Raw genomic sequence first — 15,296 nt, forward strand, 5'->3', positions numbered from 1 at the left:
TTTCAGAAATGGCCAAATTTTGTTTTTAGGTTAACTCATATATATCATTAAACTACAGCTTTGGGTGAAGTCAGACACTTGGAATTCCCTTAATGCACATGTCTACTTACCTTCCACCAGCTGGGAAGGTAATGGGAAGCATGTATTCCCCCAGGGAAGACAAACAACATTTGCTTGATTGGCAAACACTTTTGCAATAAGGAGAGAGAGGCAGTCTTGGTTAATTCCCTTCTCAGCCAACCAGTCAGATTGCCTGCTGGGCTACTGGCTTGATGCTGCTGAGATGAAAGATTCCAGTGGACAGGGTCATCATTTGAGTCAGGGACTAGGGTGTTCATTATGCAAGTGGAGCTGCTTCTGCCTAGCTTAGCAAGCTCCCCGGTGTTGCCATTCTCTCTTTCCCTGCCTTTAATTATAGATGAGTCCTAGCGTTTACCGAAATAGAGATAGATAAATAAATATGCAACAGGTGGAGAAGGAAAGATATGGGGGCAGAAGAATTAAAGAACATAAACAGAAGATGATTCAGAGATATTTCTACATAGAGAAAAAATATCTAGAAACAATGTAGCTTGATCATTTTCCAGAACTTTCCTTTGTACTTCCTAGCTATGGGATCTTAGGCAGGTAGTGAAGGCTAAAAGGTATCATGCATGTAAATTGCCTGGCTCTGTGTCTGGCACATGGAAGATGTGCAATAAATTGGACCTTTCCTGCATATCCTCGTGTTGGTTACAGATAACGGAGTAGCATGCTTTCATAATTGTTGGGAAAAAAAGAACCTATGAAAGACAACTCTGTGTGTGTTTGCACATTCGTGCACATGCTTTTTTTGTGCACGCATTTAAAAAAATGGAGTTATATGAAGGTCTTCATAGATACAACCTCAAAGGTGGTTAGAAATGGACCAGCTGTCATTATATATGCTTAGTATTTTTCTTTCTAGAGCTGTGGCGTGTCTGAAAATGAGGTTAAGGAAACCTACAGAAGAAACAAATTTAATTAAAATAATAGCTATCAAAAATGTTGTTTACATCTTTGATGATAGATATTTGTGGATTGATTTACTGAATGTTTAGTAGAGAAAGAACTAAAGGGACAAATACACAAATATGAAGGCAAAGTTCAATCCAGCAGTGGCCCCAGCATTGGCTATTCATAATGTATCTAAACTATGAGTCTGCATCAGGCGGCAGAGTGACAACAAAAGGGAATGCTGGGAATCTGAAGACCTGTGTCTTGCTCTGAGTTCCAATTTTGTAAATCATGATCAGAAAAATAAAATCAAGTCCCAGTCCTGGCACCAGTGTCTCACTTTACCCACCTCATATACTGCACCCCGCTTTCTGCTTTTTTGGCTTCTCCAGTTTCTTAGACTGGCTCTCCATCAAACTGGGAAGCAGTCAGTGAAGTATTTCCTGTCTACTCACCTACCTTGACTTGCAAGGCTCCTGACTACTCTTCCAATATCTTCCCTCCCTCCTAATCCTCTTCCTTTCTTATTCTCTGCTGTGTTTTGCTCTCAGCAAGTTTTCAGTGAATCCCCACTGAGGTGATAACTGATAACCAAGGTGTTAACTGAAGTGTGAATTCTCCTAGCATTATTTAAACCTTGAAAGCAGGCTGTTTGAGGACCAAAATGCTGATATATTGAGAAATTGATGGAAAGCTTTCCCTGTGATTAATAACATCACAACATCACACCTGCTAGACTTTGACTCTCACTACTAACATGCCCACTTAGCCTAGACAATGGCAATGGCTTGGAAAGAGAAGCTTAAGGAGCTCTAGGAGCAGTGAGGGTCACTGGACCACACCAGGTCAACACAAATACACCGTAGACAGGCTCACTCTGCCTCTTTTGACTTTAGAATTTGAAACTTGCAATTTGCCAGTAACTCCTACTCTATATTCAGATCTGGAGTTTAAAACCCTATCAAAGGCATTTCTCCCAAGATGCATTCAACTGTCATTGTTTGTTTTTCAACAAATTTCACAACTTGGAGACACCCCTGTGGAGCTGCAGTATGGGAAGCTGCCAGTGAAAGCTAGATGTGAAAATATGCTATGAACATTGGAGAGTCAGCCACAAAATAGATGCATTTGCAGGGGGGGCGGGAAATGCGGTATAAACATAAATATATGTGCTTCCGTAAATCTAAAGGTGACCATGTTGGCCTTACATGGTAGCAATTATTGAGCTAAAATGTACAGCAGATGCTAAAGGGTATGAGTGTTAGAGCACCATCCCTCATCAAATATTTTGTAGCTAATAGCAACAATCTTTTTTAAAGGTAAGTTACAAAGGTCAGAAGGTCATTTTTACTCTTAAAATTACTGACTTCTGCCAAGTATCAGTTTCTTGTAAGAAACAATTTCTGTGCTTTCCCTATTAGACTTAAATTTAGAAATAATGAGGTTTTAAAATATGATGAGAAATTCTTATTAAGAAGAAAGGATTTCTTCAAATTTTGAGGTAGAGAGCTAATGAGAGTGTTGGAGGTCTAAGGACCAGGGGTCAGGAAAAGGTGATAGTGGAGAATGGACCACCTACTATTGTCTTAATAAATTTACCAAACAGGCATTTAAATATGTAAACTACATTGTAATAACTCTCTGAATAGGCTAAAATAAATATCTTTGAAGAATTAGCACACATCTATATTCTTAAAGTTTCCTGACATTTGTTTGTGTCAATTAGGGCTCCCATGAATTGCAGTAGTAAGTTCTGTGTTTTTTCTCCACTAATTTCACTCATCATTGTAGAAATAGAGAGAATTGAGAAAAATATCTTTTTTGAGTTAAAAATAGTAGTAGAAATTTCTTGCCTATATAAATATTACACATCTATTTCCTACCATACATATTATACGTTTATTTTGAAATATTACATTAAAAATAGCAATTAGTATTAATCATTGAGTTTGGTTGTGTTTTAATACAGATTGCAAAATGTTAGACAAGATTGATACGGAATATGTGTACTGCTGCTATTCGAAGGGCTTCTAAAGGTTTGGAGGCTAGAAGAAATTTTCAAAGGTCATAGCTTTGGGAGATGTAGTTTTCGCTGAAATCTCTCATAATTCAAATAGAGATTCATAATGTTATTGCAGTCTATTGGCTTGCAGACATTTCTTGATTTATGTGTAATATTCACTTCACCTAAATTCTCTAAGTATGAGAGATTCTCTGTATCAGATTTTCTCTACAGGGGGCTAATTGCCGATTTCCTTCTAGTTTATTTAGAATATGTAGAAAAGACATGGAAAGCCAAGAATTTTGTCATAAATGGAAGTTCGGAATACAAAACTGGTAAATTGGTGTTCAGGCTTCAAAACTCTCTTATTTTGCAGGAGGTAGACAGTAGGCTTTTGAAGTTTCTGATTCAGGTTCTATGTTCTAAAATACAGTTGCCAGAGAGTTTTTATAAAGGGAAAAATGCAGCTAGAGTATGTGGGAGACATAGGTGTTCTCAAAGGCCTTACCTGGTTATACTTCTTCTTAAAAAAAAAAAAAAAAAAAGAAAGAAAGAAAAGGAAAGAAAGAAACTGCAACCTTTAACATTAAAGTTTGTTTTCGGTAATAATCCGGAAGCTCACAGCAAACTTTAAATATTCTGAAATTAAACAGATCTCCCAAGACCTTGTGGTTAGATGGCCTTTCTTTAGGGAGGAGCTGAGTCCAGGAGCTTTACAGGGTAGGAAGTCCAGGTATTCTTATTTGTTGATGCATAAAGTTGTCCTCAGATCTCATTTCTCATGTCTGCCTGACAACCCTGGAAATTGTGGAGCAGAGGCAACTGCGAGAGATAGTAAGCTTTGTGTTAAATCCAGGAGCAGAGAATGAGCAGGCTCTCTCGCGAACATGAGAACCTCTTCTGGAGGGGAGAGGTTACAAAGCAGATAAGGATTCCTAAGCTAGAAGCTAACTCGTCCTCTGGCTCCAGCCAAGCGTCGTATCCGGAGCCAACTGCAGCTGGAGGTGGAAGAGGAAAAAAACGGAGGTCGAGGAGGGAGGGGGAACGGAGGGGAGTAAGCTGGAGATCCGCGCGCGAAGGGAGGGTGGAGATGGGGGGAGCGCGCCGGGCGCAGGGAGCTGAGTGGACGGCTCGAGACGGCGGCGCGTGCAGCAGCTCCAGAAAGCAGCGAGTTGGCAGAGCAGGGCTGCATTTCCAGCAGGAGCTGCGAGCACAGTGCTGGCTCACAACAAGGTGATGTGCCAGGAAGCGGTTTTTTTGCCCGCTCGGGCTGCTTGCGGCTGGGGCTTGCTTCCTTATACCCACCTCTTCTCCTCTGGGTCTGCGTGTGTATGAGTGAGTGCCCGGCTTTTGGGGGTAAAGCCTGCGGGGAGGGGACACGCTTGCCTCTGCTTGTCTCCTCCTCCCTCTACCGCCGTCGTTGCTAATGTATGTTTTCCAGGGTCGCCCCTGGCTTCGTACCTCTTATTTGACACTGACATCCCCCCCCCACCCCCGTTGTGTCTCCTCTCCCAGATGCTCAAGGTGTCAGCCGTACTGTGTGTGTGTGCAGCCGCTTGGTGCAGTCAGTCTCTCGCAGCTGCCGCGGCGGTGGCTGCAGCCGGGGGGCGGTCGGACGGCGGTAATTTTCTGGATGATAAACAATGGCTCACCACAATCTCTCAGTATGACAAGGAAGTCGGACAGTGGAACAAATTCCGAGACGTAAGTGCCGCGCACCCCCATCCCCGGGCACACGCGCGCGCTGCTCCGTGGCGGGGGCCGCGGTGGCCGGGTGTGGGTGGGGAGTGGGCTCCGTTTTCTGAGGAGAGGGATTTAGGGAAGTGCGGCGGCGCAGGGCTGCTGGAGAAGTTCACAGTTCCGCTGCCTCCTCCCAGCTGGTTCAAGGGCTTGCTTCTTGGATGCACAGGAGTTCAGGTCTCACAAGGTTCCCACTCTTCCTCCCCCACCCCGCTCTCCCCTGTGCCCCCTCCTGGCCCACAAAGGTTAGAAAGTGCTGGCTCTACCCTCTCAACTTTTGAATGGTGTTTCTGGCACTGGTAAACACAGCAGATGTGCCTTTGCGATGTATCGCTACTAAAGTAACTAGGATCGATCCCGTCGCTAATGGTCCATTAAGGAATTTGAGGGAGGAGGTAGGAAGATGTAAGATTTATAAATGCCCGCTCTCCAAGAGTGGGAGGATGTTTGGCGGCACCAGTAGGGACTCGTTGAACTGCTCCCGATTACATAAAATTGTCGATCAGATTTGTGCTTCAACCTGACTTTAATCCAGAACATGTTTGCAATGTATTTGATTACATTTTATTCCAAAATGAATCACTGCCTTGAAATCTGCGTGAAGGGGATGCGAGGGCGGGAGGGTTGCAGGTGACAGCGATGAAGGAGTTAAACCGTAGACTCCTCTGGGGAGTTTTCAAAAGGGTTATTAAGAGGGAGCCAGGTTTAGACACTTGAAGCCAGTGGCCATGACTTGCCAGTCATTTTCTTTCCCTCACCTGATCTGAATGGAGCCCAGTAAGAGCTGCTCACTTACAGAGCGCGGTTACGACTGGAAGCCTTGAACTCGGTTTTCCCAGTGAGGAGGCCGCCCAGATGGCTAAATACCGCCCCCAGCCCACCCTTTAAAGCGCGGAAGGCATGAACTGGAGCGAGCGTGATTCCCAGACACATTGACAATACGTACCGTGACATTTGAGAGAATTTCTCGTGGAGTACATCTGCAGTGCACTACGTGGAGATGAGTTAACTTCTTTCATCAGCTCTGATTCGGTCACCATTTGGGAAAATAAATGGGAGCCTAGGCTAGATTTCATCCTTCCTCCTCTAACCCATTCTCTCAGCCTCTACATGAAGTAGCTGACAAGTCAAACGTAGCAGAGGGATTCCTGAAGGAACACAAATTTTTACTTTAAAATTAGGTTTAGTCATTTGATTGAGAATATTTAATGGAGAACTTTGCCTACATACTTTATGAACAAAGTTTAAGCATCATTTTATTGCTAAATAAATGCCGTTATAAAAACATACGCCTTGCATATTTGTTTTAAGTTTACACTAATATTGAGTACAAGCAAAAAGGATAGCGAGTGAGATATTCCTAAACCTAAAGAGAATTTGTTTATCACGCTCTCATTTGGCAAAAAAATTGAACATTTTATCAGTATTTGAACAGTGTTTGACATTATGACATTTCATTATTTAATGGCTGCTTTAAAATCTTTTAGAAATGAATTTTTGAAAGACCTCTCAACAAATGGGATATGTTTAGTAGATAATACTGGTTGCATGCTGTTCTCTATTTGTTTTGGGGTGTTTTTTTTAGCTCTGCTGGATAGTGATAAAATCAACTACACAAGATTCCTCGCTGGCAGAATAGTAAGAGTATTGCTATCTTCAACGAGAGCAGAGATAAAAGCTTTCTTCTCTAAAATGTATTTTAAATGTTGAATAACTTAGTCTTCTCTTTATTCAAATTTCTTTATTGAATTATTGAGTGACTTGGGCAGTTTGTGAATGTGTTTGATTTAAACTATTGAAACAAGCTGTGTTGCCTACTAGAGAACTAAATATGCTAGAATTTATGGAGTCACTTTCTATAGAGACAGTATTTTATTGCTGTATCATTTTCAGGTATTGCTCTATGATCTCAAGGAAAAAGTTCATCAAAATTGTGCATAATTTTTTCAAAGGATTTACTGATACATATTATGCAAATATCTGTTTTGAAGTATATGCAATACCTAAAAATATAATACTGATTTACTGGGAAAACTTTCATCAGGTTTTAGTATTACCATTTTAGTAAGACAGTTATGGTTTTGTAAAGATGACTTCTGGAGGGAATGGAGCAGATAAATACTATCATTGTTTAATCCTTGAACCACCTGTTGCTTATTATTAACATGATAAAATGTATGCTGACAGTGTGGTTTCTCAAATAATAATTCCAAATGCATAATATAGAATCCTTATCTGCACCATCCACCCTACTGCTATTTATGCATATTCTTTCCCTTTTGGGGAATCATTAGCTTAATAATCTTTTCTGTAGCTCTCAGGATGTTTTTTTTCAGTCGGTTTTCAGCTAGAAGCACATGGCGATAAGACATTACTTGAAATAATACTATACTGCATGAATCTACCTTTAAATGTTCTGCATGAGCATTCATATCGCAAATAATGATTTATGTACTCACTTTATATGAGGGCAAAGAAACATGGAATTCTGAACCTCTTATTTGAGAAACAATTTAACTGAAGTACTTTTGTTTTGTGCTTTTTTTCCACATAAAATATAACTAATTTTATTTATAAAAAAGCTTTGGGAAGCATCAGCATGCTTATTGCTTGGATTAATCCTTATGATTAGTTTTTCCTCCTGTTTTTCATAATCAGCACTGTTTTACAAGTAACTCCTTAATGAAAGTTTGAACTGTTCCTTCTTTTGAAATACATTTGAAAACTATCTTAAATAATATTTAAAAATACAATTTAGCATTATATTTTAATTGAATAATTTTAAAAATAAATGTTACTCTTTATATATTTTATTTGTAATATAAATATGTAAATATAATTGATTTACAATAAAGCTTTAGGAACAAAGAGAGTGGATAGAGTTAGGTGAGAGTAGGTGAGCATAGGAACTACTGCCATTGAGGCTCATTATCTCAGTTTCCTCAATATAAATGCTAGAGAAGCAATGAAAACAAAGACAAGCTTACAATGAATAGGTATTAACACAGGAGAAACAAGCTTACAATGAGTAGGTATTAACATAGGAGAAACCTCCAGTATTTTTGACTACTCTATGCTAGCAAAGTCTGTTGAATAAAGTACCTTTGTTGTCCTTTTGAAGGACACTTGGAGTGTACGACACTTAATGCTATAGGCATAAAGAGCTTTCACTGTTTTGAAAATTATTAATTTATTTGGTTATTAGTATACAAATTCTGATAAAGAGTTTAATATCTATGTTTTAGGAAAGCATAAAAGTTTCACTTAATCTAAAGATATAGAAAAGTCAACACATTTAAACATAAGTACAGTAGATAGAGCCAGCATGCTTTACTTAGGTTATACTTATGGGATATTAAAATAAAATAAAATAAAAACTCTCTCGACAATGGTATATATTCAGTACATAAACTGGTTATATGTTTTTGTGTGTGTGTGTGTGTGGGGGGCTCTGTTGAGTGGTATACAAGATTCCTCGGTGGAAAAATTGTGGGACTACCATTACTTTCTCCCGGAGCAGGAGTAAAGGATTCATACATCCCGTTCTTGTGAATATATTAGAAGAATTGGAAATCAGGATCATTATGAGGAAACTGAATTATTAGCTCATATTGTATTAGCTCAAATACAAATATACACTTATGTATTGCATATTTCGAATATTTATATTTTATAGTTTAATTAAACCATACCCTTTATCATGTAATAAATGAGTATGGAATTTGGAACCAGTGAATTAATTAGTAATGCATGGTATGCTAACATTATCAAAATTATTATTGATTTCATTGAAATACATGCAGTAATTAGGAATGACAAAAAAAGGTAAAATATGAGAAGCCCTCAAATATTGTATTTAGGCATCAATATAATAAAAACTTAGAAAAAAGAGGAATGATGGCCATGCTAATTTTAAAGTAACTCATATAATAAAAACAGGATTATACCCTTTAATGGAAATTCATATAGTTCTAGATTAAATTAAATTTGTTTTTCAATAAAAATACCTGGGGCTCATTTTGAACTTTTTGTTTTAAGGAATGGTTACCATTAGTGTTATAGAAACGATAATCAACTTCAGTTTACATTTATTCCTTAAGTGATGTTTAATATCCTTTAGATATATTTAATGCAATAAGAAAGTTCTACAATTTAACTTTACAAATTTAACCTTAATGTAAGCTAAAGGACATGTAGAATATTGAGAAAATATAAAATACAGGCTGACATGTCTCAGAGGCACGCAAATTATAAGTTGACTTTTTAAAAAATACCTGATTTGCGGGTGTTGAATAGTAGGTAGAACATTCTTAATTTGTTTTTTCTTTTTATTTGACTTTTTCATCAAAGGTGAGGTTCTTAAGTGCAGAGATTATTTAAGAGATAATGGATGATGGTGAGGGATATTTCCTGGCGCTTAGTGGGCTGCAGAGGAGTAAAGATTCCCGAGGGTCTATCAACTTATACTGTTGTTAGAAAGTAAATACAACAATTTGTTTCTATGTCTACTCCAAATAAAGTATTCTATGGCTGTACAGGTCATTAAAATTCAAACAATGAGAATCTATAAGGAATGGTCTCTCAGTACTTTGTTTAGGTTTATGATGTGCCCTGGTTATGTTTCTTGAGTTACAGGCATACTCTTACCGTTGAGAGATCCTCCTTTCTGGCAACAAAGTTTTACCATTATACTTTTCAACAATATGTATCAAAAATAAAGTTAAAGGTTTATTAATAATTTGGATATATTTAATAAAGTGAACTACTATTCTCTCTGTTTAAGAATGCTTTCTCCATAATGGATATCCAATTCTTATGAAAATGTACATTTTCAGTGTTTCTCACTATGAAGCAACATTTGTAACTGTGGTAATAATTACCTACATTTCAGTATAGTTGAGAACATAGGCATTTCTTGGGAATTCTTCACAGTTAATTGAGTGCATTATCATGAGTATTTTTCTCTCTTTCTTTTGCTTTTTTGGTGATTATGAGCACTGTATTTAGTTCTTAAAAGCTTGTAAATATAGTGTATATACATTTGCAGATCAGAGCTGGTGAAGACTGTAGCACGCAATAGTATTTTTATTGGACTATTGTTCATATTGTTTAAATCATGGGGAGATTTAATGGAGAGAGGCAATTGACCTCTTAAGAGAAGCAATAAGCAATCCTTGACAATTCTGGGGCCGGTAAATAACTACAGCAGCAAAAGACTAGGCTCTGGCAGCATCCTGACTCTTGTTTTGGTCATCAGAATCCCTAGTTAAGTCATGATCATAGTACAAACTCCACACTCCTATTTTTTTAAAGCTGCTACTACAACCACTACCCTGCTTGCCAGTCAGGATTTAAGTTTGGTTTTGTCCTCAGGTATCACATGATGGAGGAAGGCAGGTCAGAGAATATCCGCTGATCTGCGTGTTTCTGGAGGGAATCTTAGCTAGAGCTGGTATCACATTATCAGATTCTCTCAGGAGGTATGAATTGATCACGAAACTTTAGTCAGTTTTCCATGGGTTCATGCTAACAGAAATTATAGCGAAGCAAGCAATACTTTTAACTCTCTGGTTCTCATAACTTCCAATCAATGACTAGAAAAGTGTAACTACGTGTAAAAGTGTAAGAGAAAGAAATGACTCTGTCCCTGTATGTCTATGTTTATATGTATTTATGTGTGTAGATTCATGCATAAATGTATATCTACATATATGTGTTATACGTGTGTATTTCAAATTGATAACAGGTTAAATAATCTGAATACAGAGGCAATAATATGTTGTGCTATAGGTTTTTTGTATGCACCATATATGTCTATAGCTATTACACATAACATGTTGAGTAGAAAGCCAACATCAATCTACCCACCCCCAAAATGTTAAGACATGTTAGGTTTATTTATTTATTTTTTCTTCTCCTGGTTAGGTTTTCTGCACCTTATAGCTTGAGATGATTTCATTTACTGTTACATGTGTGCACACAGTGTGCTTTTCTGTTTCTTACAGCTTGTTTGGGATTATATATTTAAACTTTTTAGCTAGATATACAAAAGGAACATCGTGTACTGCTATAGAGCATTTATTTTGCTACTCTGACAGTAAGACTTTGGGGTTGGATGCTTTTAGATCTTATGATTGTGACTCAGAGTGACATTGTATGTTCTTATACAACTTTAGTTTTCAGGATCTAGGTCATAATTTTATTTCATTTTATGTACTTATTTTTAAAGACTGATCTTTGACTTCTGCAAATGCTATCCAAGTTCTATAAGCTCCTGGAGTATTTATATGTCTTTTTCATTTATGAAAATCATTTCATCTTTTCTACTCTTTCTACTTCTTCTAGTTTACAGATTTGGACACCCCATTAGACTGTGAAGTCCCTATAGCTAGAGACTGTAGTCACCCTTCCTCTCCACAATCCTGCAATTCATCTAGCATTACCACAATAATTGTCTCAGAGTTATCACTAGAAAATACTTATTAAATGAGGTGACATTATATTCAAAATACATTGTCAACTGAAAAATCCTTACCTGATGGTTTTTTAGAGCTGTGTTGCCTTTTATTGGCCAGTTCAATTTCTGATCACCTCAAGCCGAGTTTTGTAATTTAAGTAAAAATTCAATTTTTTTAAAATATAAAGTTGTAAGTATTAAACCACGTTAGTCCTATAAGTTCCAAAACGTGCCAAAATAGAAATGCCATGTCCAAGCTGTCGTGTCCAGTTTTAGAATGGTCAACAGCAGATGACAATGACATGCATCATGGTGCTCCCTCGGCCAATTGGTTCAATTCTTTTTTCCATAGTTTCTCTTTGACAACATAATTGTGTTGCTCTAACATCTTTAAATATTTTTGCTGCCTAATAGATAATATCAAACACTAGTGTCTTCCCTTTCTTCTTCAACTACTGAACTTCAATTAATGGTTGTATCGGTAAATCCAGATACTTTACTGACAGTTCAGATTTCTTTCTTTCTCTTCCACCTCACTTACAACTGCCAATGAATTGGTTAGAGAGAGGTTAAGTTCCTGCAGAAAGGAGACCCTGAATCAGTGTACCCGAGTAATGATAGAATTCTGTTTCGCAAGCATGAGACAATCAAGAAGTGGGTGTCCAGGCCTGGGCTTTCAGGGTTACTCCCTCAAGCAAGCTTCTCTATTAATGGCCATTTCCTATCTAACAGGAGGCGTTTAAGAGAAAATCAAGGACAATCACCTTGTGCCAGAATTCACCTGAAAGTCATCACACATTACTTCTACTTGTATCCCACAGGCCTGAACTTAGTTACATGTCAACACCTAGCTACAAGGGATACTGGGAAATTTTATCTTTAATAGGAATCATCAACACCAAAAGAAAGCAAGCAATATTCAGTACTCAGAGAAAATTTTGGTAACTATGGTATCTGATTATGCTCTTTCAATCATCTAAACATCTCTTGAAAATATTCTCAGTCTCCACCCCTGTGTCCTCTGATGGGAATTTTTTTTATCGTTGCCTGTCAGTTGTTTTCCTCCCTAATCAATCTTTCTTCCAAATTCCATATTATCCCAGTATTCTCTTAGCCATGATGGACATGCTTGAGTCGTGCTTGCTGGGCCAAAACTACAACACCTAGTACCTACTGTTCTAGTTGTAGGAGTTTGGTGGTAAGTAGTAGTGTGCTAATTTCTAAAAGGAAATTTTGAAGGTCAAAACCAAAGCAGAGTATCCAAAAAGCTATCATGTTAAGGAGAGCCTGAATCTACATACCAAGGCTGTTTTCCTTTAGTGAAATCATTTAGCATGACTTCTGCGAAACCTTTTTTGAACTGTAGATCTTTGGTCATGGGTCTGGAATTCCCTGGGTTAAGGCATTAATGGTGATTGGTGGGCAAAAATCAGAATTTGCTTCTCACATCTCTTAGTTAAAGAACAGGATACTCTCTTGCTATTACTGGTGTATTTCCTTGGATGCAGAAAAAGGAAAGTACCACTAATACAAACAACATTTTGCTGAAATAATACTAGCAGTGACACCCTTGCCAGGTTCATGCAGCTCTTAGGCTTGAAAGCAAAGAAAACAATCTTTTTGGTTCTACTATCTCTGGGACAGTTAGGAAATTAAAACTGCAGCAAACTGGATTTGCCAGAATTCCCATACAGGCTTTACTCTTCAGATTTTTTTTTTGTTCTTGACATAGGAGATGACTGGCAATTAGAATGCCTGAGCTTCTTAACTAAATCATAAACAGAGATGGTGAATTGCACTTTCTATCAGGTTTTGTGTTTTGGAGAGATCCTTGATTTTTCCATCTTCATACTTGCTAAAGAAAAACGTTCATATTTATTTATCATTTTTCATATATATTTGTGGCATGATTATATTGCAAGGGATGATTATATAATTTTGCTTAATATGTTGCCCACACATAATTAAATTAATAATAGTAATAATATGGTATACAAATATGTAAGGTAAAAGGGTAGATAAAAAGTCTTCATACAGTTATTTTTCCCTTACAGTCATGTCATTTCTCCCAAAGGATTGATGCTTTCCCTAATATTCCTCCACCAGAAGTCATCTGGCCTTCAATTTTCTGCTCACAAGCTCTTTCTTTTATCGAGGAAATAATGGTCTGAATCAGAAATGTTGTCTCCGACCTCCGAAGATATATTGCAGATTTTTCTATTTAGAATTTAAGAATAATGGCCTAATAAAAATTTTTATTCCCTCCTTCAGGAATAGCACCAGTATATTTCATTAGTTCATTTATTGGTTTTAAAAGCATCATGTTGAATAAGTAATAATAATCTTAAGAATCTGTGTGAGGTAGATTCCTTCTGTTTTTATATGTGGCTTGTATGTTTTGGATAGTGTTAAGCCATATTATCACTCTTGTTGTAAAACAGAGATAATTAAAGTCAGTATTCTGTTTTTATAGCTGTTTGATTAGAAAAGTTATTGATTATTTAAATTATGCTATTTCAATATAGAAAAGACAATTTTGGATGGGTATGGTGGCTCATGCCTCTAATCCCAGCACTTTAGGAGGCCGAGGCAGGTGGATCTTGAGGTCAGGAGATCGAGTCCATCCTGGCCAGCAAAGTGAAACCCTGTCTCTTCTAAATACACAAAAATTAGCTGAGTGTAATGGTGCGTGCCTGTAACCCCAGCTACTCCAGAGGCTGAGGCAAGGGAATCGCTTGAACCAGGGAGTCAGAGGTTGCAGTGAGCTGAGATCATGCTCCTGCACTCCAGCCTGGAAATAGAGCAAGACTAGGTCTCACAAAAAAAAAAAAAAAAAGTTTAAATACTGTTTTTATTGCATTTATCTGTAAAATATGTATGTGTGTGTGTGTGTGTGTGTGTATATATATATATATATAGTTAGGTGTGAACATTTGGTAGCTTGGTTTACTATTGACATAATTAGGAAAGGAAGTTACATTTGGTATACATGGCTATTTGATACAATCAAATAGCAAGTGGCGTATACAAAAATTGCTTCTTTTTCCACAGCATTCTCTTAAGCTTTTTTTATGTAGATTTAGAATGAACTATATGCTAATGTTTCTGTTTTCAGAAGCATTTCATCAATAAAATCATCCCACATCTTTATCTACAGTTTTGAATACGCAAGGAAAAATAAACTCTATTTTAACTTTCCATACTATTTTATGATGGATTCCTCTTTTTGTCTTATTTTATTATCTGAAAATTCCAACTAACCATGGTAATTAAGTTTAAACACAATGTCTTTAATAGTGCGCTAAACATGTATATAGTAAGCAAGATGGCAAAGATAATGAAAATGAAAAAATATGTGTTAGAAAACTATGGTGTCAGAATTTATAAAGTAAATACAACTTCACTAGATATTTGATGGAAATAATTTTAAAAGATTTTAATTTAATTAATGACTGTTTTTCTAACCAAATTACCTTTAAAAATAAGCTAAATCCACAAATAGTCTATATTATATGTGAATAGGATACTCAAAATTTTACTTGCTATGGCTATAGAGAATGATGATGGCAAAAATACACTCACCCAAAATATCAAGTGAGGTTAGGTGCTAAAAATTTTATAATAAAAACATAATGACAGACTCTTCCTTGTCTAGAAACTGATAATAATGTAATAATAACAAGCACTTTAATATGGCATATCACAAGCAAGGATTAAAAGTTCACTTTTAATTTAATTTTTTAGGAATAGCGACTGGCTATATTGCCCAAGCTGGTCTCGTATTCCTAGGCTCAAGTGATCTTCCTACCTTGGCCTCCCAAAGTGCTGGGATTACAGGCATGATCCACTGTGCCTGACTAGTTTTTAAAAATGTATTAATTAGTAATATCCCCATATGGAATGTGCAACTGTTAATCCATTGTGTAGCCGAGGAAACTCAGGGCCAAGATCACACAGCTAGTAAGTATCAGTCAGGGCTGTCTCCAGTAGTAGAATTTTGGCTCCAAAGACTTTGTCCTTAAACATGGAAGAGTAATGCTTTCTCATCTGTTAATGCTGTTTTGGGTCTCTGTTATATGCTAGGCACTTTAAATATATTATCCCACTTAATATAATATATCT

At 37.1% G+C, this 15,296-nt stretch overlaps 1 protein-coding gene across 8 annotated transcripts in view; it reads left to right on the plus strand.

Annotated features, from left to right (window-relative positions):
* The first annotated feature begins 4,057 nt into the window (after positions 1-4,057).
* The window catches only part of SPOCK3 (sparc/osteonectin, cwcv and kazal-like domains proteoglycan (testican) 3), a 488,523-nt gene continuing 477,284 nt past the window's right edge, over positions 4,058-15,296 (plus strand). For 4 of the 8 annotated variants that reach the window (XM_011959652.1, XM_011959648.1, XM_011959653.1 and 1 more), the window contains exons 1-2: positions 4,070-4,210; positions 4,493-4,681. Coding sequence is in view for 6 of the 8 variants with exons in the window: in XM_011959648.1 (XP_011815038.1) it covers positions 4,493-4,681 (189 nt within the window). In the remaining 2 variants the exon portion in view is untranslated. Of the gene's footprint in view, positions 4,211-4,492; positions 4,682-15,296 lie in introns of all 8 variants that reach the window. The other 4 variants (XM_011959650.1, XM_011959651.1, XM_011959654.1 and 1 more) reach the window with 3 other exon arrangements.

The sequence above is a fragment of the Colobus angolensis genome, unplaced genomic scaffold (genome assembly GCF_000951035.1).
Source record: "Colobus angolensis palliatus isolate OR3802 unplaced genomic scaffold, Cang.pa_1.0 Scaffold5, whole genome shotgun sequence".
Lineage (NCBI taxonomy): Eukaryota > Metazoa > Chordata > Mammalia > Primates > Cercopithecidae > Colobus > Colobus angolensis.